We start from the raw sequence: 16,560 nt of genomic DNA, 5'->3' as shown, positions 1-16,560 counted from the left end.
AAAAACATATCATTCAGGTCTTTTCTACAACCTCAGACAGACACATATAACATCTTGTAGTGCTGCGCAGTCCCCAGAAGTCGTTCGTATGAAATGTATGTGGAACACACACTTAGACAACATGCCATGAACAACAAAGAGTCATAACAATGAAGAATCATAATGAAAACGCATTGGCTTTCACAGGGGTTTAAAATTAAATGATAAACTCTTCCATCAGGAATACCCGTGTATTTGATGTCCGTTTATAGCAAAAAAATCAGTTTTCTATTTACTTGAACTGGTCTAGCTAGAAATGTATTGATAACTTTCAAGCCGAGTGTAAATTCTGTACTTGGTTTACCATGCACTGAAGAGACAATATTTAAAAGAACAAGCATTCAAAAGCAATTATGGCCTAGTTGGCAGATGCGATTGAGGCACTTCTGAAAGTCATGTCCTTAACGAAGAAAGATGAATGCATTGATTCTCAGAGTGTTCAGAAATGCAGAGAGTTACAGTGAAAAAAGACCCAATAATTAACCTTTTATTGTAAGGAATTCCACACAGGCATTTCTCTGAGATATCCCTCAGTTTGGTTCATTCCAGAGCTACAGCTAAGGTGATTATCAGACATTTTAATGTGAATTTGAGCAATTTACTGTAGGATTATAGACAGACTTTAAGGTCAGATGGGACCATCATGATGATCTAGTCTGACCTCCTGCACATCACAGGCCACAGAACCTCTGGCTGAGTTCCTGAAGTCCTCAAATGATGGTTTAAAGACTTCAAGTTACAGAGAATCCACCGTTGACACTAGTTTAAACCTGAAAATGACCCATGCCCTGCTTGACGCAACAGCAAATTTTTAAATTATCTGCATTGTATAGAACAAAAAATGATACAACAATATACAGCAGTGCACAGGATAATACATCTGTCCTGTCAACAAAAGATATCACCATAATCACTCATCCACAGCTCCCACGCACATGAATTATGGAGCTCAGTAAAAAGGTTCATTTGTTTTATTGTTCATCACTAGTTTGTTTCCTTTGTATTCCCCCTCCCTTTTCATAAATTATAGGCATTTGCAGAAACTGATTCAGAATACTGAGATTTGTATTCACTGTGCTAAAGAACTTTCCCAGCCTTCCATTGGAAGTCCATAGAGACAGAGTCAAACCTAGCTGACAGATGTTTGTGCTTGTTTCATACAAAAAACTATATCCAAAGGTAAGGGTTGCAGATTTAAGCACTCAAAGTAAGGTTGTCTGTGCAACCTAACTATATGTCTCTTTCGTAACAGAGGCAGGGATCCCTCTGTTTCTATACTCATGTAATTAAAGACTGTCATAATAAACACACAGAAGCAGAATTAAAGTTGCATGGGTGTTTCCTACCCAGTTAGTGTTTGATTTTGCAGTTTTAACTTTCTTTTAATAAAGGTCACGTGTATGAAGTTTTAGGTTTTTTAAAAAACAAGTTATAAAAACTGAAATTCTGTCACACAGAGCCATAATGGAAATTATTAAGAGCAGGTTAGACAAATACCTGTCCAGGATGGTCTAGATAATACTTAGTCCTGCCATGAGTGCAGGGGACTGGACTACATGTCCTCTCAAGGTCTCTTCCAGTCCTATGATTCTACAATGACTCCTCCCTCTGTGGTTTGATCCCAGTAGGGGAGCAGCAGACACCACTAATTTGGTCGACTTAATTTACCCTCTCCACACACACATCATACAAAACTCATCATGTCTACTTCGAGATGAGAGATGATGCAGAGTGGTCAAGTTATTCCATTTCTATGGTAATGGCACAAACAATTACACCAACACGTTAAAATGACAACTTTGAAATATTTGCATTTGGCTGTTAAATAATACATAGTCATTAAACTAAGACAAAATTGGATTTCTTTGTGATCTCAAAGGATCACAACAATAACCTAAGGGTTAAACAAAATCTAGTAATAAATATGTATACGTATCATTATCATCATGTTGTTCACCATTGCGGTCTCTGTTGAGGCTTTGGGTATGACATTTTGGGGTACAATCCAGACCAGTGATGAGCTGTGTCACCACTTGCCCTGAAACCTGGGGTTCCTCCCAATGCTTTGCTGCTGTAGCTCCCAACCTGGGCTCCTCACAAACAGCCAAACAGCATGTAGGTCGCCTCCTGAGTGTTTGTGTATAGCTTCAGCCCTTGTCCAGCAGCTCTGAACCCAGCAACCTGTCAGCAAACACCAGCCACACTCTGGCTTCAAACAGCTTGGTTACTACCTGCAGAGTGGCCCAAACACACTCCCAAAAACGTGTGTTCTGCACAATCCAGCCCTCTCCTGGACAGTCCAAGCGTGCTAGATCCATTGTCCCTCTAAGGGGATCAATATACAACACTCTTGCTACTATTAAATGGAGTTAAGAACATAAGAATGGCCATACTGGATCAGACCAAAGGTCCATCCAGCCCAGTATCCTGTCTGCCGACAATGGCCAATGCCAGGTGCCCCAGAGGGAGTGAACCTAACAGGTAATGATCAAGTGATCTCTCTCCTGCTGTCCATCGCCACCCCCTGACAAACAGAGGCGAGGGACACCATTCCTTACCCATCCTGGCTAATAGCCATTAATGGATGTAACCTCCATGAATTTATCTAGTTCTCTTTTAAGCCCTGTTATAGTCCTAGTCTTCACAACCTCCTCAGGAAAGGAGTTCCACAGGTTGACTGTGCGCTGTGTGAAGAAGAACTTCCTTTTATTTGTTTTAAACCTGCTGCCCATTAATTTCATTTGGTGGCCCCTAGTTCTTATATTATGGGAACAAGTAAATAATGTTTCCTTATTCACTTTCTCCACACCACTCATGATTTTGTATGCCTCTATCATATCCCCCCCTTAGTCTCCTCTTTTCCAAGCTGAAAAGTCCTAGCCTCTTTAATCTCTCCTCATATGGGACACATTCCAAACCCCTAATCATTTTAGTTGCCCTTCTCTGAACCTTTCCTAATGCCAGTATAACTTTTTTGAGATGAGGAGACCATATCTGTACGCAGTATTCAAGATGTGGACGTACCATGGATTTATATAAGGGCAGTAAGATATTCTCCATCTTATTCTCTGTTCCTTTTTTAATGATTCCTAACATTCTGTTTGCTTTTTTGACTGCTGCTGCACACTGCATGGACGTCTTCAGAGAACTATCCATGATGACTCCAAGATCTCTTTCCTGATTAGTTGTAGCTAAATTAGCCACCATATTAAATTAGCCCCCATATTAAATTTCATTTGCCATTTTGTTGCCCAATCACTTAGTTTTATGAGATCTTTTTGAAGTTTTTCACCGTCTGCTTTGGTCTTAACTATCTTGAGCAGTTTAGTATCATCTGCAAACCTTGCCACCTCACTGTTTATCCCTTTCTCCAGATCATTTATGAATAAGTTGAATAGGATTGGTCCTAGGACTGACCCTTGGGGAACACCACTAGTTACCCCTCTCTGTTCTGAAAATTTACCATTTATTCCTACCCTTTGTTCCCTGTCTTTTAACCAGTTCTCAATCCATGACAGGATCTTCCCTCTTATCCCATGACAACTTAATTTATGTTTAATTTGAGTTACTCAAACAAGTCACAGCACTGGATTCATTTTGACTAAAGAATAAAACAATTTTATCTAACTACAAAGAAACAGATTTTAAGTGAGTACAGGTATTAAAGTCAGAAGTGTTTACAAGAGAACTAAAGATAAAACATTTTCTAAACTTAAACTAGTCTTGGCTCAAGGTGAGGTTTTTACCACAGGTTCCCAGTAACATTGCTAATCAAATTCTCAGGCCAGGATCCACTCCCAAAGTCCAAAGGTTGTTTCTTTTGTCTTCTTTGGTGAAAGAGAGAGAGAGATGGATAGGGAGAGATAACGTGTTTCTACCCCTCACTTTCATAGTTCAGTCACCCATTGATGACAGAGACAAGGAGTCTCACTTTAAAAGAGGTTTCAGGTTGTTGTTTGCTAAAATGCAGATGTGCCTTGTCTCCACCTTGCAGTTTTGAGGACTTTGTTTAGTACTTATATGTAAACTGAGGTAAAACACACACATTCCTTTAAGAATGCTTGACCAGTCCTGCCTAACTGATGCTACATGGGTTTGAACTTGTGCTACCAACATCATTCTGGGGAAATTAATAACTTTACAGATAATGTTGCTACACATTTCATCATAATATTATTGACCAGTGAGTTATTAGTTTTCAAATTATTATCTCACAAGGAATGTTTTTTTTTTTTTTACAAAATATGACAGTGCTGAGTAGGGGTGCATTTGGTCACAATGGATTACCACAATTCTTCATTGCCTTGTATATTCTGTACAGGGAAGATTGTTCTGACTACAGACAGTTGATTCTGTAGAAGCCCCTGCTGGTAAAGGTACAAATAAGGTCTTGTAGAAGTTCTGCAGAAAAGGACCTAGGGGTTACAGTGGACGAGAAGCTGGATATGAGTCGATAGTGTGTCCTTGTTGCCAAGAAGGCTAACAGCATTTTGGGCTGTATAAGTAGGAGCATTGCCAGCAGATCGAGGGACGTGATCATTGCCCTCTATTCAGCATTGGTGAGGCCTCATCTGGAGTACTGTGTCCAGTTTTGGGCCCCACACTACAAGAAGGCTGTGGAAAAATTGGAAAGAGTCCAGCGGAGGGCAACAAAAATGATTAGGGGGCTTGAGCACATCACTTATGAGGAGAAGCTGAGGGAACTGGGATTGTTTAGTCTGCAGACGAGTAGAATGAGGGGGGATTTGATAGCTGCTTTCAACTACCTGAAAGGGGGTTCCAAAGAGGATGGAACTAGACTGTTCTCAAGTTGCAGTGGGGGAGGTTTAGGTTGGATATTAGGGGAAAAAATTTCACTAGGATGGTGGTGAAGCACTGGAATGGGTTACCTAGGGAGGTGGTGGAATCTCCTTCCTTAGAGGTTTTTAAGGTCAGGCTTGACAAAGCCCTGGCTGGGATGATTTAGTTGGGGATTGGTCCTGCTTTGAGCAGGGGGTTGGACTAGATGACCTCCTGAAGTCCCTTCCAACCCTGATATTCCATGATTCTAAGTAGTTTGTCATCCACATTTTTATATCCAACTAATGAAGGCAAACCAGATATTGGATCACCAATGCGCAAAGACATCCTAATCTTTCTTTGCTAAGATGCACTTCTGACATGCTCTTCAATGTTGATAAATCCAAAGTGATGCATATTGGAAAACAATCCCAACTATACATACAAAATGAGGGGTCTAAATTAGCTGTTACCACCCAAGAAAGATCTTGGAGTCATTGTGTATAGTGTGACAAAGTTCCTCCTCTATCTTGGTGGGTCGTGCGCTTATTGGCGGATTTTCTTGCCTCAGAGATTCACCATGTGGGTTGGGAAACAGCCCAGAGACCTTCCCCTCTGGAAGAACCCACAGTCCAGGTCAATTGGTAGGTTTGGGGGGAACCCAGGACTGCCCTCTACTCCGGGTTCCAGCCCAGGGCTCTGTGGACTGCAGCTGTCTATAGTGCCACCTGTAACAGCTGCATGACAGCTACAACTCCCTGGGCTACTTCCCCATGGCCTCCTCCAAACACCTTCCTTATTCTCACCACAGGACCTTCCTCCTGGTGTCTGATAACGCTTGTGCTCCTCAGTCCTCCAGCAGCACACCCTCTCAGTCTCAGCTCCTTGCGCCTCTTGCTCCCAGCTCTTCACACTCACACCACAAACTGAAGTGAGCTCCTTTTTAAAACCCAGGTGCTCTGATTAGTCTGCCTTAATTGATTCTAGAAGCTTCTTCTTAATTGGCTCCAGGTGTCCTAATTAGCCTGCCTGCCTTAACTGGTTCTAGCAGGTTCCTGATTACTCTAGTGCAGCCCCTGCTCTGGTCACTCAGGGAACAGAAAACTACTCATCCAGTGACCAGTATATTTGCCTTCTACCAGACTCCTGTACGCCCGCCCACATCCTGGATCCCAATAGGACCAGACTCCTGTACCCCACTGGTCTGGGTCTGTCACAATAGTTATTTGAAAACAACCACTTAATGAGCAGCAGCAGCCAAAAAAGTGAACAGAGTGTTAGGAACCATGAGGAAAGGGATAAATAAGACAGCCACTATATAAATCCATGGTACTCCCACACCTTCAATACTGCAGGCAGTTCTAGTTATCCCCCATCTCAAAAAAAATTAGAAGTGGAAAAGTTCCAGAGAAAGGCAACAAAAATTATTAAGGGTATGGGGAGAGATTAAAAAGACCGGGACTTTTCAGCTTGGAAAAGAGATGACTGAGGGGGGATATGAAAGAGATCTATAAAATCTTGAATGGCGTGGAGAAAGTGAATAAGGACATGTTATCTACCCCATCACATAACACAAGAACCAAAGGTAACCCAAGGAAATTAATAGGCAGCATGTTTAAAACAAACATAGTGAAGTACTTCTTCACATAATGCACAGTCAACCTGTAGAACTCATTGCCAGGGCCATCTGAAGGCCAAACATATAAATGGGTTCAAAACTGAAATAGATATATTCCTGGAGGATAGTCCATCAATAGCTTTTAGCTAAGATGGTCAGGGATGAAACCCCATACTTTGAGTGTCCCTAAGCCTCTGACTGCTAGATGTTGGGACTGGACTATAGGGGATGGATCACTTGATAATTGTCCTGTTCTGTTCATTCCCTTTGAAGTGTCTGGCACTAGCCATTGTCAGAAGACAAGGTAGTGGGCTAGATGGACCACTGGTCTGACCCAGTATCGCTATTCTTATGTTCTTCAAACATGTCTTCCCATGGTGGAAGTTTGCCCAGTGACTTGTCCTTTTTGCTGGCTAGACTGAGGTGCAAGCAATTCAGGTCTCCAAGGGTCTCCTTTTCTTTCTCCCCCTGGTCATACAGCACTGCTACCAACTTCCTTGCTGCGGAAATTGGGGCTTGTCTGTAACTGTCTCCCAATTTGGCAAGATCTCTGAAGTGGTAAACTTCCTTTCTTTGAAAATTAAACCCAGATTTTCCCCCAATGCCAAATAGGGATGACAGAGCCACATCCTGTTAATAAATATACAGCAGGAAGTATGATGTAGAAATCAGGAGTGAGTTGGTCACAAATTGCATGCACAGCTATGGAATAATGCTTGTTGATTGTGCTGGCAATGGTGCTTGTTTCAATGCACATGTTATCTGTGTGTTCCATTTTTGGAAAGTAGCAAATAGCAAGGACCAAAACATCTGTATCGGGTGACCTAATGACTATGATTCCTTGGACACCAAGAGACCCAAAAGCCATATTGGCACATACTGGGTGAAGAAGCATCCTTGTGTCTGCTTACTCGTGAGTACTGTCAAGTCTTGGGCTTCTTCAGGACCCATGCTGCTGATGAACTTTGCTACTTCACCATTGGAAAAGCCTCCACGAGAAGTGTTTGTGTTGGATGTGCTCCTACCCTCTTGGGTGCATTTTGAACTCTATATGCACAGAAAAATGTTACAAGTGACTGCTGGTTGGATACCAGTTTTAGAAACATTTTCCATGGAGGCACATGGCATCCACCAGTCACCTGGGGTTTCTTGCATCCAGCTTTAGATCCTGTCCGGTGCTGTCTTTCTGCCCTTTTCATAGTGTTACTGCTATTATATCTGTCAAAGACTTTAATTACAGGATTAGCTTTGTTAAATCCTTCTATGATCTGTCTTAGGTACTCAGCAGCCAATTCATCAATATGTGGGATTTGTCTCCAGCCATCATTTGTATGACAGCTATGGCACCTCTGATGTATACTATGGTTTCTATGTTACATTGTCTTAGCTTCCGGATTCTTTCAGCTTGAGCTTCCAGCTGATGCCCTAATTCAGCTTTGTCTGTTCTTCTCATTGTTCCATCAGTATCCAAGAGGGACATAGGCACAGGTCCTTTTGGGTGACGAAGAACAGTTGCCATAGAGAAATCATCACTGCACCTTGCTAAGGACGGGGCTGTGCGGAAAACAGTTTCAGGACCGATAGCTGCTCTGATTGTCCCTCGCTTGCCAGACTTAGATATGGTTTCCCTGGCCACGTCAGTAAATGTTTTGATGCCAGATTTCTTGACTGGGCTGAAAAAGCAACATGTCCCATCAGAATCAAGTGCACCTCTCACAAATTTCTCCATTTGTTCTTCACCCACACCTGCTATTTTCAGCAGACTCTTGTACCTCTGATGTTACATGCACTGCAGTAGATAGGTTGATAAGCACCTCTGGATGTGATTTAGGGTCAGATGGGTTTGTCATATTGTTGATGACATGGGTCATAGGAGTTATAACATGCTCTTCATCCCTCTTCAGTGCAGAGGCAAGGACTTATTTGTGGACTTAGTCTTCATTACTTCTTGTTAGGCATTTCTTTCTCTCATAGCTTTTTCGTATTCATAATATGAAGCTACGCAGTCCAAACTACGGGCATGCAATCTACGGCTATTGGAGCACAACCTTCAGTGTGAGACTGAGCTGGTCAGCAAATTTGAACTGAAATTATAGAAAGCTATTATAATCATAATTTGACAATTAAGAAGATGAAAACATTTCATGTTAGTATATTGCAAAATGTTGACAACTGCCAAATACTAAATAGCTTAATGATTTCTAAACAAATGCCCATGCAAAACCAATAAACTTTCAATACATTGTTGACTGGTAGCGTTGACCAACAAATACCACATTAATGTGCTGAAATTAACTTCTACAGTAAAAACTGTAGTTATGTGGCAGTGTTTCGGGAACTTTGCGGGGGGGAAAGACTCATTCGGGTACTATCATTCAACCTTGCCTACAAATTTATGGCACCACTTGACAGCTCCATATCATATCTCATCTAAATGTACATAAAATAAACTTTCAAATGATATAATGTGTGTGCGTGTATGGGTGGGTACATTAAACTTCAAATGCATGGCCCTTTTTGGAGAATTGCCACATACCTACAAGAACTTCAGATCCACAGCACAGACATCTACTATTTGAGTTAAAGAATTAAAGTGGTGGCAATAGATGGTTATCCTCAGTGTGGATCAGCCACTACAGTGGAACATAGCACACGCTATGCTAGTGGTTACATAACCAAGAAAACCTACCATTTTCTGCATTATGTTATGCTCTCCTGTTCGTATACTGTCACTGACCCACAGGGTTAGATCTAGCTCTATTGATCCAGGGATGAGGAATCAGGGATCCCTATTTTCTGGGCTGTGTTATGCAGGAGGGCCATGTACATGATCACAATGGCCCCTCTTGGCTCTCAAAACTAAGGGGGTGCTATTTATTATTTGTATTATCACAGTGCCTATGAGCCATCATCATGGACCAGGAACTCACTCAGATTAATATATTAGGATGCCAGAAGGAAACATTGTGGTTATCTAGTCTGACCTCCTGTATAACACAGGCCAGAGAACTTCCCTGTATTAATAATTCCTGTTTGAACTAGAGCAGATCTTTTAGAAAAACATCTGAACATTCCCAGTGATGGAGATTCCACTACAAACCTTGGTAAATCCAGGGCCGGCTCCAGGGTTTCTGATGCCCCAAGCGGCCGGGGTGGTGGGGGAAAGCTGCGATCGGCGGCACTTCGGTGGCAGCTCCACCGCGCCACTTCGTTCTTCTGCCAAATTGCCACCAAAGAGCCGGACGTGCCGCCCCTTTCTGTTTTGCCGCCCCAAGCACCTGCTTGCTGCGCTGGTGCCTGGAGCCGGCCCTGGGTGAATCGTTCCAATAGTTAATTACACTCATTGTTAAAACTTTGCACCTTATTTGTAATCCGAATTTGTCTAGCTTCAATGTCCAGACATTGGATTATGTTCTACCTTTTTCTGTTAGACTGAAGAGCCCTCTATGAAATTTCTGTTCTCCATGTAGGTACTTCTAGACTGTGATCCAGGCACCCTTTAACTTCCTCTTTGATAAGCCAAATAAATGGAGCTCCTTGAGTCTTTCACTATAAGGCAGGTTTTCTAATCCTTCAACCATTCTTGTGGCTCTTTTCTGAACTCTCGCCAATTTTTCAACATTCTTCAAGTGTGGACACCAGAACTGGACACAGGATTCCAGTAGTGGTCCCACCAGTGCCAAATGCAGAGGTCAAATAACCTCTTGACTCCTACCCAGAAGTCTCCTGTTCATACATTCAAGTGTCACATTAGCCCTTTATGCCACAACATCACACTGGGAGCTCATGTTCTGCTGATTATCCACTCTGACCCCAAGTCTTTTTCAGAGTCACTGCTTCCCAGGATAGAGTCCCCCATCATGTAAGGATGGTCTACATTCTTTGTTGCTAAATGTATGACTTTACATTTGGCTGAACTGAAATACATATTGTCCGCTTGTCTCAGTTTACCAAGCAGTCCAGATTGCTCTGCATTAGGGACCCAGCCTCTTCATTATTTACCGTTCCCCTCAATCTTCATGTCATCGGCTGATATTTTTTCCTTCCAGATCATGGATAAAAAATGTTAAATAGCATAAGGTCAGGAACTGATGCCTGTGGGACCCCACTTAGAAATCCAAGTGCTCAGTGATGATTCTCTGATTACAATTACATTTTGAGACCTATCAGTTAGTAGTGGTTTTTAATCCATTTAACGTGTGCCAAGTTGATTTTGTGTCATTCTAGTTTCTTAATCAAAATATCATGCCATAGCAGTTTTCAATCCACCACAATACTATTATGAGAGACAGAGCCATAGTTTTTCTGTAGCGCTCAGCAAAAAAAGTTAGATAAATCTGAAAATGTTCAAAGTGCTCATTTTTTGGAGAGGGCCTATATTTTGGGAACCCCTTGAACAAATAACCCTAAATGTATAGCACAATGTATACCTCAGTCCCTCTTGTAGCATAACACATTTTATGACAAACCCCTAGGGAAGTGAATTTTTCAGCACTTCGAAAGTCAGCTCTTAAACAGAAAGTTCTTCTCAACCTTAACTATGGAAGTGGCAGCCTTCCATAATACTGCCTGCACCCAAGGCTAAAACTCCCAAAGCTATGGAGATGCCATCCATTATTTATCATTTTGAATTCTTTTTGGTTAGGGGAGACCTGCTCATTTGAGACATGAACGTTTTGGAGAGTTCAGTGTAAAGCTCATCACTCATGTGTAAGGCTATGTTTTAGTCACAGGTATTTTTAGTAAAAGTCATGGACGGGTCACGGTCAATAAACAACAATTCATGGCCTGTGACCTGTCCATGACTTTTACTATATACCCGTAACTAAAACTTGAGTTGGGGGGACCACGGGTGCTGTGGGGAGGCGGGCAGCGGCGCACGGCCCGGAACCCCTGCTGGTGCTAGGAGTGGGGGCCAGGTGGCGGCGTGTGGCCTGGGACCCCTGCTGGTCCTGGAGGGGGGAGGAGGGTTGGCGGGGCTGGTGGGCTCCCTATCTGGCTCTGACCAGCATGTCTCCGCAGCTCATAGGGGGAGGGGTGGCCAGGGGGGCTCCGCGCACTGCTTCCACCACAATGCTGGCTCCCAAAGCCAATGGGAACTGCAGGGGTGGCACCTGTGGGCATGGACAGCACGCGGAGCTCCCAAAGCCAATGGGAGCTGCATGGACATGTCAGTGGGAGCTGGGGAGCGCCCCCCCAGGTAAGCACCGCCACGCAACCCAACCCCCTGCCCCAGCCCTGAGGCCCCTCCCACACACCCAAACTGCTGCTGCTGGCCACTGCAGACGTCACGGAGATCATGGAAAGTCACCAAATCCGTGACTTCCATTACCTCTGTGACAGACACGCAGCCTTACTCATGTGTTCTCCAGAAAAGCTACCTGATGGATGGGAGGCTGTGAAAGATCTGGTGAGATCGACTTTCTTTATGTCTCTAACAACATGGGCTGGGGTGGTAAAAATCACTGGGACTTGAAACTATTCAAATACAAAGCGTAAGACCCAGGATCAAACTTCCTAAAGAGTTGCAGGTTCCCAGGAGTAATAATGCAGCCTCTGCATTTACAGGGTAACATAGAGGGCACAAACTACCCTCTTGCTTTGTTTGATATAGAAAAGCACCCAGGGAATGAATAAGAGCTCCAAGGAGCCCTCCCCTTTTCTCTCCCCATCTGATCCCAGTGCAGACTCGGTTACTCTCTTTTGACCCTAGCTTTATAGAGCAGAGTAGCTAATTTTGTTCACCCTGCCACAGTCCCAGGTAAATTCCGTGTAGGTATTTCTTGCTGTTGCAAATGAATTCCAGTTAGTCTCTTCCCCTGGCATGCTCTGATCTGGGGGAAATCATATACCTTCTAGTGTTACACAGGTGAGACCCTGCATTTCAGTTTCAACATTTCACACTGCGCCAGTTGAAACCAGATAGCACCTGATCAGCCTTTGAGCCCTTTGAACTTGCACTCGCCCTCTTTTCACATTAATGCATTTATTTCTTATTTTACAAAGCTTAATAAAACTCTCGGAAGTGCATTTTTCACTACTGCCGTCTCCCTGGTCCTTACCTTGTCCTCAGCTCTTTGAGCCTGGATGAAGAAGAAAAAATAAAATCCAAATCTAGGTTCTTTTTCATGCATAAAGGGAATTGCTGGCTCAGATCATAGACCGAAACTGATCAGATGTGTGAAATACAAGTATGCTGGGAATATTGTGGCAGTGACAGAGCCCTGGACAAGCACCTCCTGATGCTATTCCTGTACTGCCTGGGTAATTTATTCTGCCTAGGCCCTGCAATACATCACAATCTTTGCCTGAGGGAATCATTTATACCTGACACTGGGCTGCCATAGTGATGTTTAATTCATACCGGAGACGTGTTTTGATGAAGAACCGAAAGAAAGAAAGAAAGAAAGAAAGAAAGAAAGAAAGAAAGAAAGAAAGAAAGAAAGAAAGAAAGAAAGAAAGAAAGAAAGAAAGAAAGAAGAAGGCTTTAAGTTGATGTTGAGATTTGAGCTAGTTTCCTGCAACCTCATTAAAACTCTTCTCTTTCTGCTTCCCAAGTATATATATAGTGCCTCCTTCCACCTGGTTACCTCCGTTAGCGCCAAGCTCCTTACGGGTTTTGATGGACAGGCCTGGGTTCTTCTGGATCCTGCCATCCACTCAACAGAATGTAACTTCTTTTTCTTCCCATAGGAATGTATTTGGCAGTGCCTCCACCTGCCTTGCTCCTTCCTGGCAGGGTCACCAGGGCAGCTTGGGAGGAAAATTCTAATCACAGGGTAACCCCCACTGACTTGCAGATAGTTGCAGACTACCAAGCGATAACACAAACACATTACAACGTATGTAACAGCAATTCTATTAAACAGAAGGTAAATATAACATAACAGGGTAAAACATATTCTCAGGTGTCCGGTGTCCATGCTGATAATACCTGTGAATTTCCCCAGTCATGTGACCTGATATAACAAACGTACAGTTAGTGTCCCATTTGTACGCGTACTTCATAGGGGCCCTTGATGACTGTGACCACGGGATCATTGGTGCAGCAGCTAGCAATTTGGCTGACTGGGTTCAGTACAGCCCAAAGGACTCTCACGTGGTGGGGTGGTACGTCCCTCTGCAGATTGAATAGGCAGCAGGTGATACAATCCCCAAACCTTTCCCCCCGGGCTTGAGGACACAGTTTGGGAGTAGGGGTCTCCCAGACAATTTCCCTGACTAGCTAACTGAAGAATGGTGCACTCACAACTCCACGACGGATCTGCAGGGTCAGAGATAGCTCTGGACCATCTCATCAGAGGGGCTGATGAGCGCTGCTGGCAGGCGTCCTCTCCATGCAGGAGTCAGGCTGCTTCTGGTGCCAGGATTTCCCCTCCCCACTAAGGGGTGCAGGGCTCACGGTGCAGGTTACAATAACTCTACTAAACTCCAAACTGTAGTCTCCTGCCCCAGTGCTCAGACACACTCCCAGCAGGCGGCAGCCCTGGACGAGCCCAGGAGCAGAGCTGGCCATGTGGTGACTGATCTCACCTAGGGGGCTGGGGGGCTAACTCAGCCGGGCTGGGGGAAGTTTTCCCGACAAAACTGTACAAGCTGGGTGTTGCCTTGGAACGGGAAAGGCTCAAGCTGAGGGATCTTGCTTTCAGGTCCCCAGAGGCCAATTCTCAGGGGGAACCCTGCATGCAGGCCTCGGACTCACCAGTCGTCCCCACCCCTGACAGGCCATCCTCACTCCCTATTGGTCAGGCTAGCTCTTCTTCCTTGGCTTTCTCTTGTCAATCATTTGCCCTGAGCAGGCTCCTGCAATCTTTCCTCAAACCGACAGGGCCCTTTTTGTTCTACATAGTGGCTCTCCTGTCTCCCTCTGGGTTGCCAAGCAGACTCCAAGTCTGTCCTTGGCCCCCTTCCTTCCCTACCAGGGACAACGTGCCTCTTGCTGAACTACCATCACACAGAACCCCAGGAATCTCCTTGGGGGTTACATATTTATACACACCCGGCTTTCTGTTTAAAAACATGTTTCTCTGCTGTTCTGGGAATAATTTGATTGAGACTCACATGTTTAAAATTCATTAATAGATTAAGGGTTTTCATCTCAAGCAGCAAATGGTTGTTCAGAGAAACGGTAAAAAGCAACAGAGGGTCCTGTGGCACCTTTAAGACTAACAGAAGTACTGGGAGCATAAGCTTTCGTGGGTAAAGTTACTGCTACTACTGCCTAAGGCTAACTGTATTCTGGGTCTGATGTGGGCAATGCAGACAGCATTTGGGCCTGTAGGGAACATATTTGAATGATACTTTGCGTTGGCACTTAGGGTCAGTTGTGCCAAATTGTAGTATTTTTTCAGTAGGAAAGTTTGATCAAGGTTGCCTGCCAGATTCATTGTCGTTGCAGTCCGGCAAGACCAGAGCCGCCTGTAATGAGCTGCCAGAGGAATCCATTTGCAGTACCCAATACCCTAGAACTCTGCTACATATTCTTAAATTGCCATGTACTGGCACCTTACCTGTTACTAATTATTTACATATATACAGACAGAGCACATTCTGTTACCAACACCTCCATATTCTAATTAGACTTCGAACAACCCCAGTTCAGCAACCAGTAGAGCTGTATTCAGGGTAGACAAAGGCAAGCTGGAGTTTGCATTGATTGAGCTAATCAAGATTGAAAACTGGGACAAATAGGGATTAACAGTGGTATAGCTGCACCTAACACTGGCCCCCCCGTTGCTGAATTGAGATTATCCCCAAGTGCAGACAAGGACTCTGACACAGCTCAATCACTTTGATGTGAACTTAATGACAACAACAGGTGCAAGCAAGAGTGATGAAGTAGTTCCTATTTACCTCATCACCTCCAGTAAAGAAACACTAAAATCTCTTTTTTTTCCATTTGCCAATCCTACATCTTCATTGAGAAATGGAGTATTTTACGCCAGGTTACAGAAGAAAGACTTTAATAAAATTCATCTTAAGCCATTTTGCTTTTACCTCTGTGAATGGCAGACTGCTCTGTAGCCCAGCAAAGTCACCATGAAATCAAGCAGCCATTGTGTGGTTTGTCACCATGGCAACACAATTTTACCTGCACTGTTATTTAAGCTTTTCTTTCTCCTTTCCTGCCCTGTAGGTTAACCTGGATCTGACCTCCCTCCTTGACAGTGAAGATAAAAAGTCAAAGAACAAACGGGGGGTCCTACCGAAGCACGCTACCAATATAATGCGTTCCTGGCTCTTCCAGCATCTTATGGTGAGAGAAGTCAACAAGCGTGTAAGAGATTTTAAGCAGGGACAGGTCTTAAGGGTACTCATCTTACACTGCCTCTTCATGAGAGAATAGTTAATATATGCTAATGCTTTGATAAAATGTCATACAAAAATCTTCAGGAGGGTCAGTCAGAAGATACTGATTAAAAACTTTATTGTCTTTAACAAAGAGGAAGAATGGTGTTATGTTTGAATTTAAACCTTAAGGATGTAAATGAAGGAATTTTTAAGAAATCTAATTAATGTTTCACCACTTACGCCATTTGTTTATATTTTGCATTTCTCTCAGCCTGGAGCATTCATTTGCACAACCTTTCCGTATTTGGGATGGAAATGCTACACAGGCACATTTATTTCTTTAAAAACAAACCTTGAAATGTTTCTATTGGGCTTACGTTTTGCAAAACTTGCTTCCACAAAACCTAAATTTTGGGTCAGTTTGACCTGTCATGTGCTCCTTTAAAAGGTCTTGCATGACAAAGATGAATATTTATTAACAAGGATAATTAAGTGCAAAAGACAGCACCAATGCACCATTATGGCTACACAGCAAAAATCACAAAATCAGGAAATGCACAGGGAGTGTGGCAGTGCACACTAGAGGGGTGTGATTTCTCAAGTGCACCAAAGTGTTATGCACTAACTGGCCCGTGTTGACCCTGCTGGTGCAAACTAAAAGTTCCAGTTAGTGCTCAACATCTTGATTCGCTTTGGAAATCATAACCCTCTAGTGTGCATTGCTGCACTGTGTAGACAATTCCCCAGTGCTGTTGTACATCCTGTGGATTTTAGGTGTACATTTTATAACATAAGGAAAACTATATTAAGATATACAATTAACAAATAGAGAA

At 43.4% G+C, this 16,560-nt stretch overlaps 1 protein-coding gene across 28 annotated transcripts in view; it reads left to right on the top strand.

The window, feature by feature from the left end:
• The window catches only part of PKNOX2 (PBX/knotted 1 homeobox 2), a 658,041-nt gene that overhangs the window by 591,526 nt on the left and 49,955 nt on the right, over positions 1–16,560 (top strand). For all 28 annotated transcript variants that reach the window (XR_010593235.1, XM_065570190.1, XM_065570188.1 and 25 more), the window contains one exon: positions 15,573–15,692. Coding sequence is in view for 27 of the 28 variants with exons in the window: in XM_065570190.1 (XP_065426262.1) it covers positions 15,573–15,692 (120 nt within the window). In the remaining variant the exon portion in view is untranslated. The remainder of the gene's footprint in view (positions 1–15,572; positions 15,693–16,560) is intronic.

Source organism: Chrysemys picta, chromosome 16, assembly GCF_011386835.1.
Source record: "Chrysemys picta bellii isolate R12L10 chromosome 16, ASM1138683v2, whole genome shotgun sequence".
Taxonomy (NCBI): domain Eukaryota; kingdom Metazoa; phylum Chordata; order Testudines; family Emydidae; genus Chrysemys; species Chrysemys picta.
The sequence above is the reverse complement of the archived record's forward strand: the minus strand, read 5'-3'. Positions and strand labels throughout refer to the sequence as shown.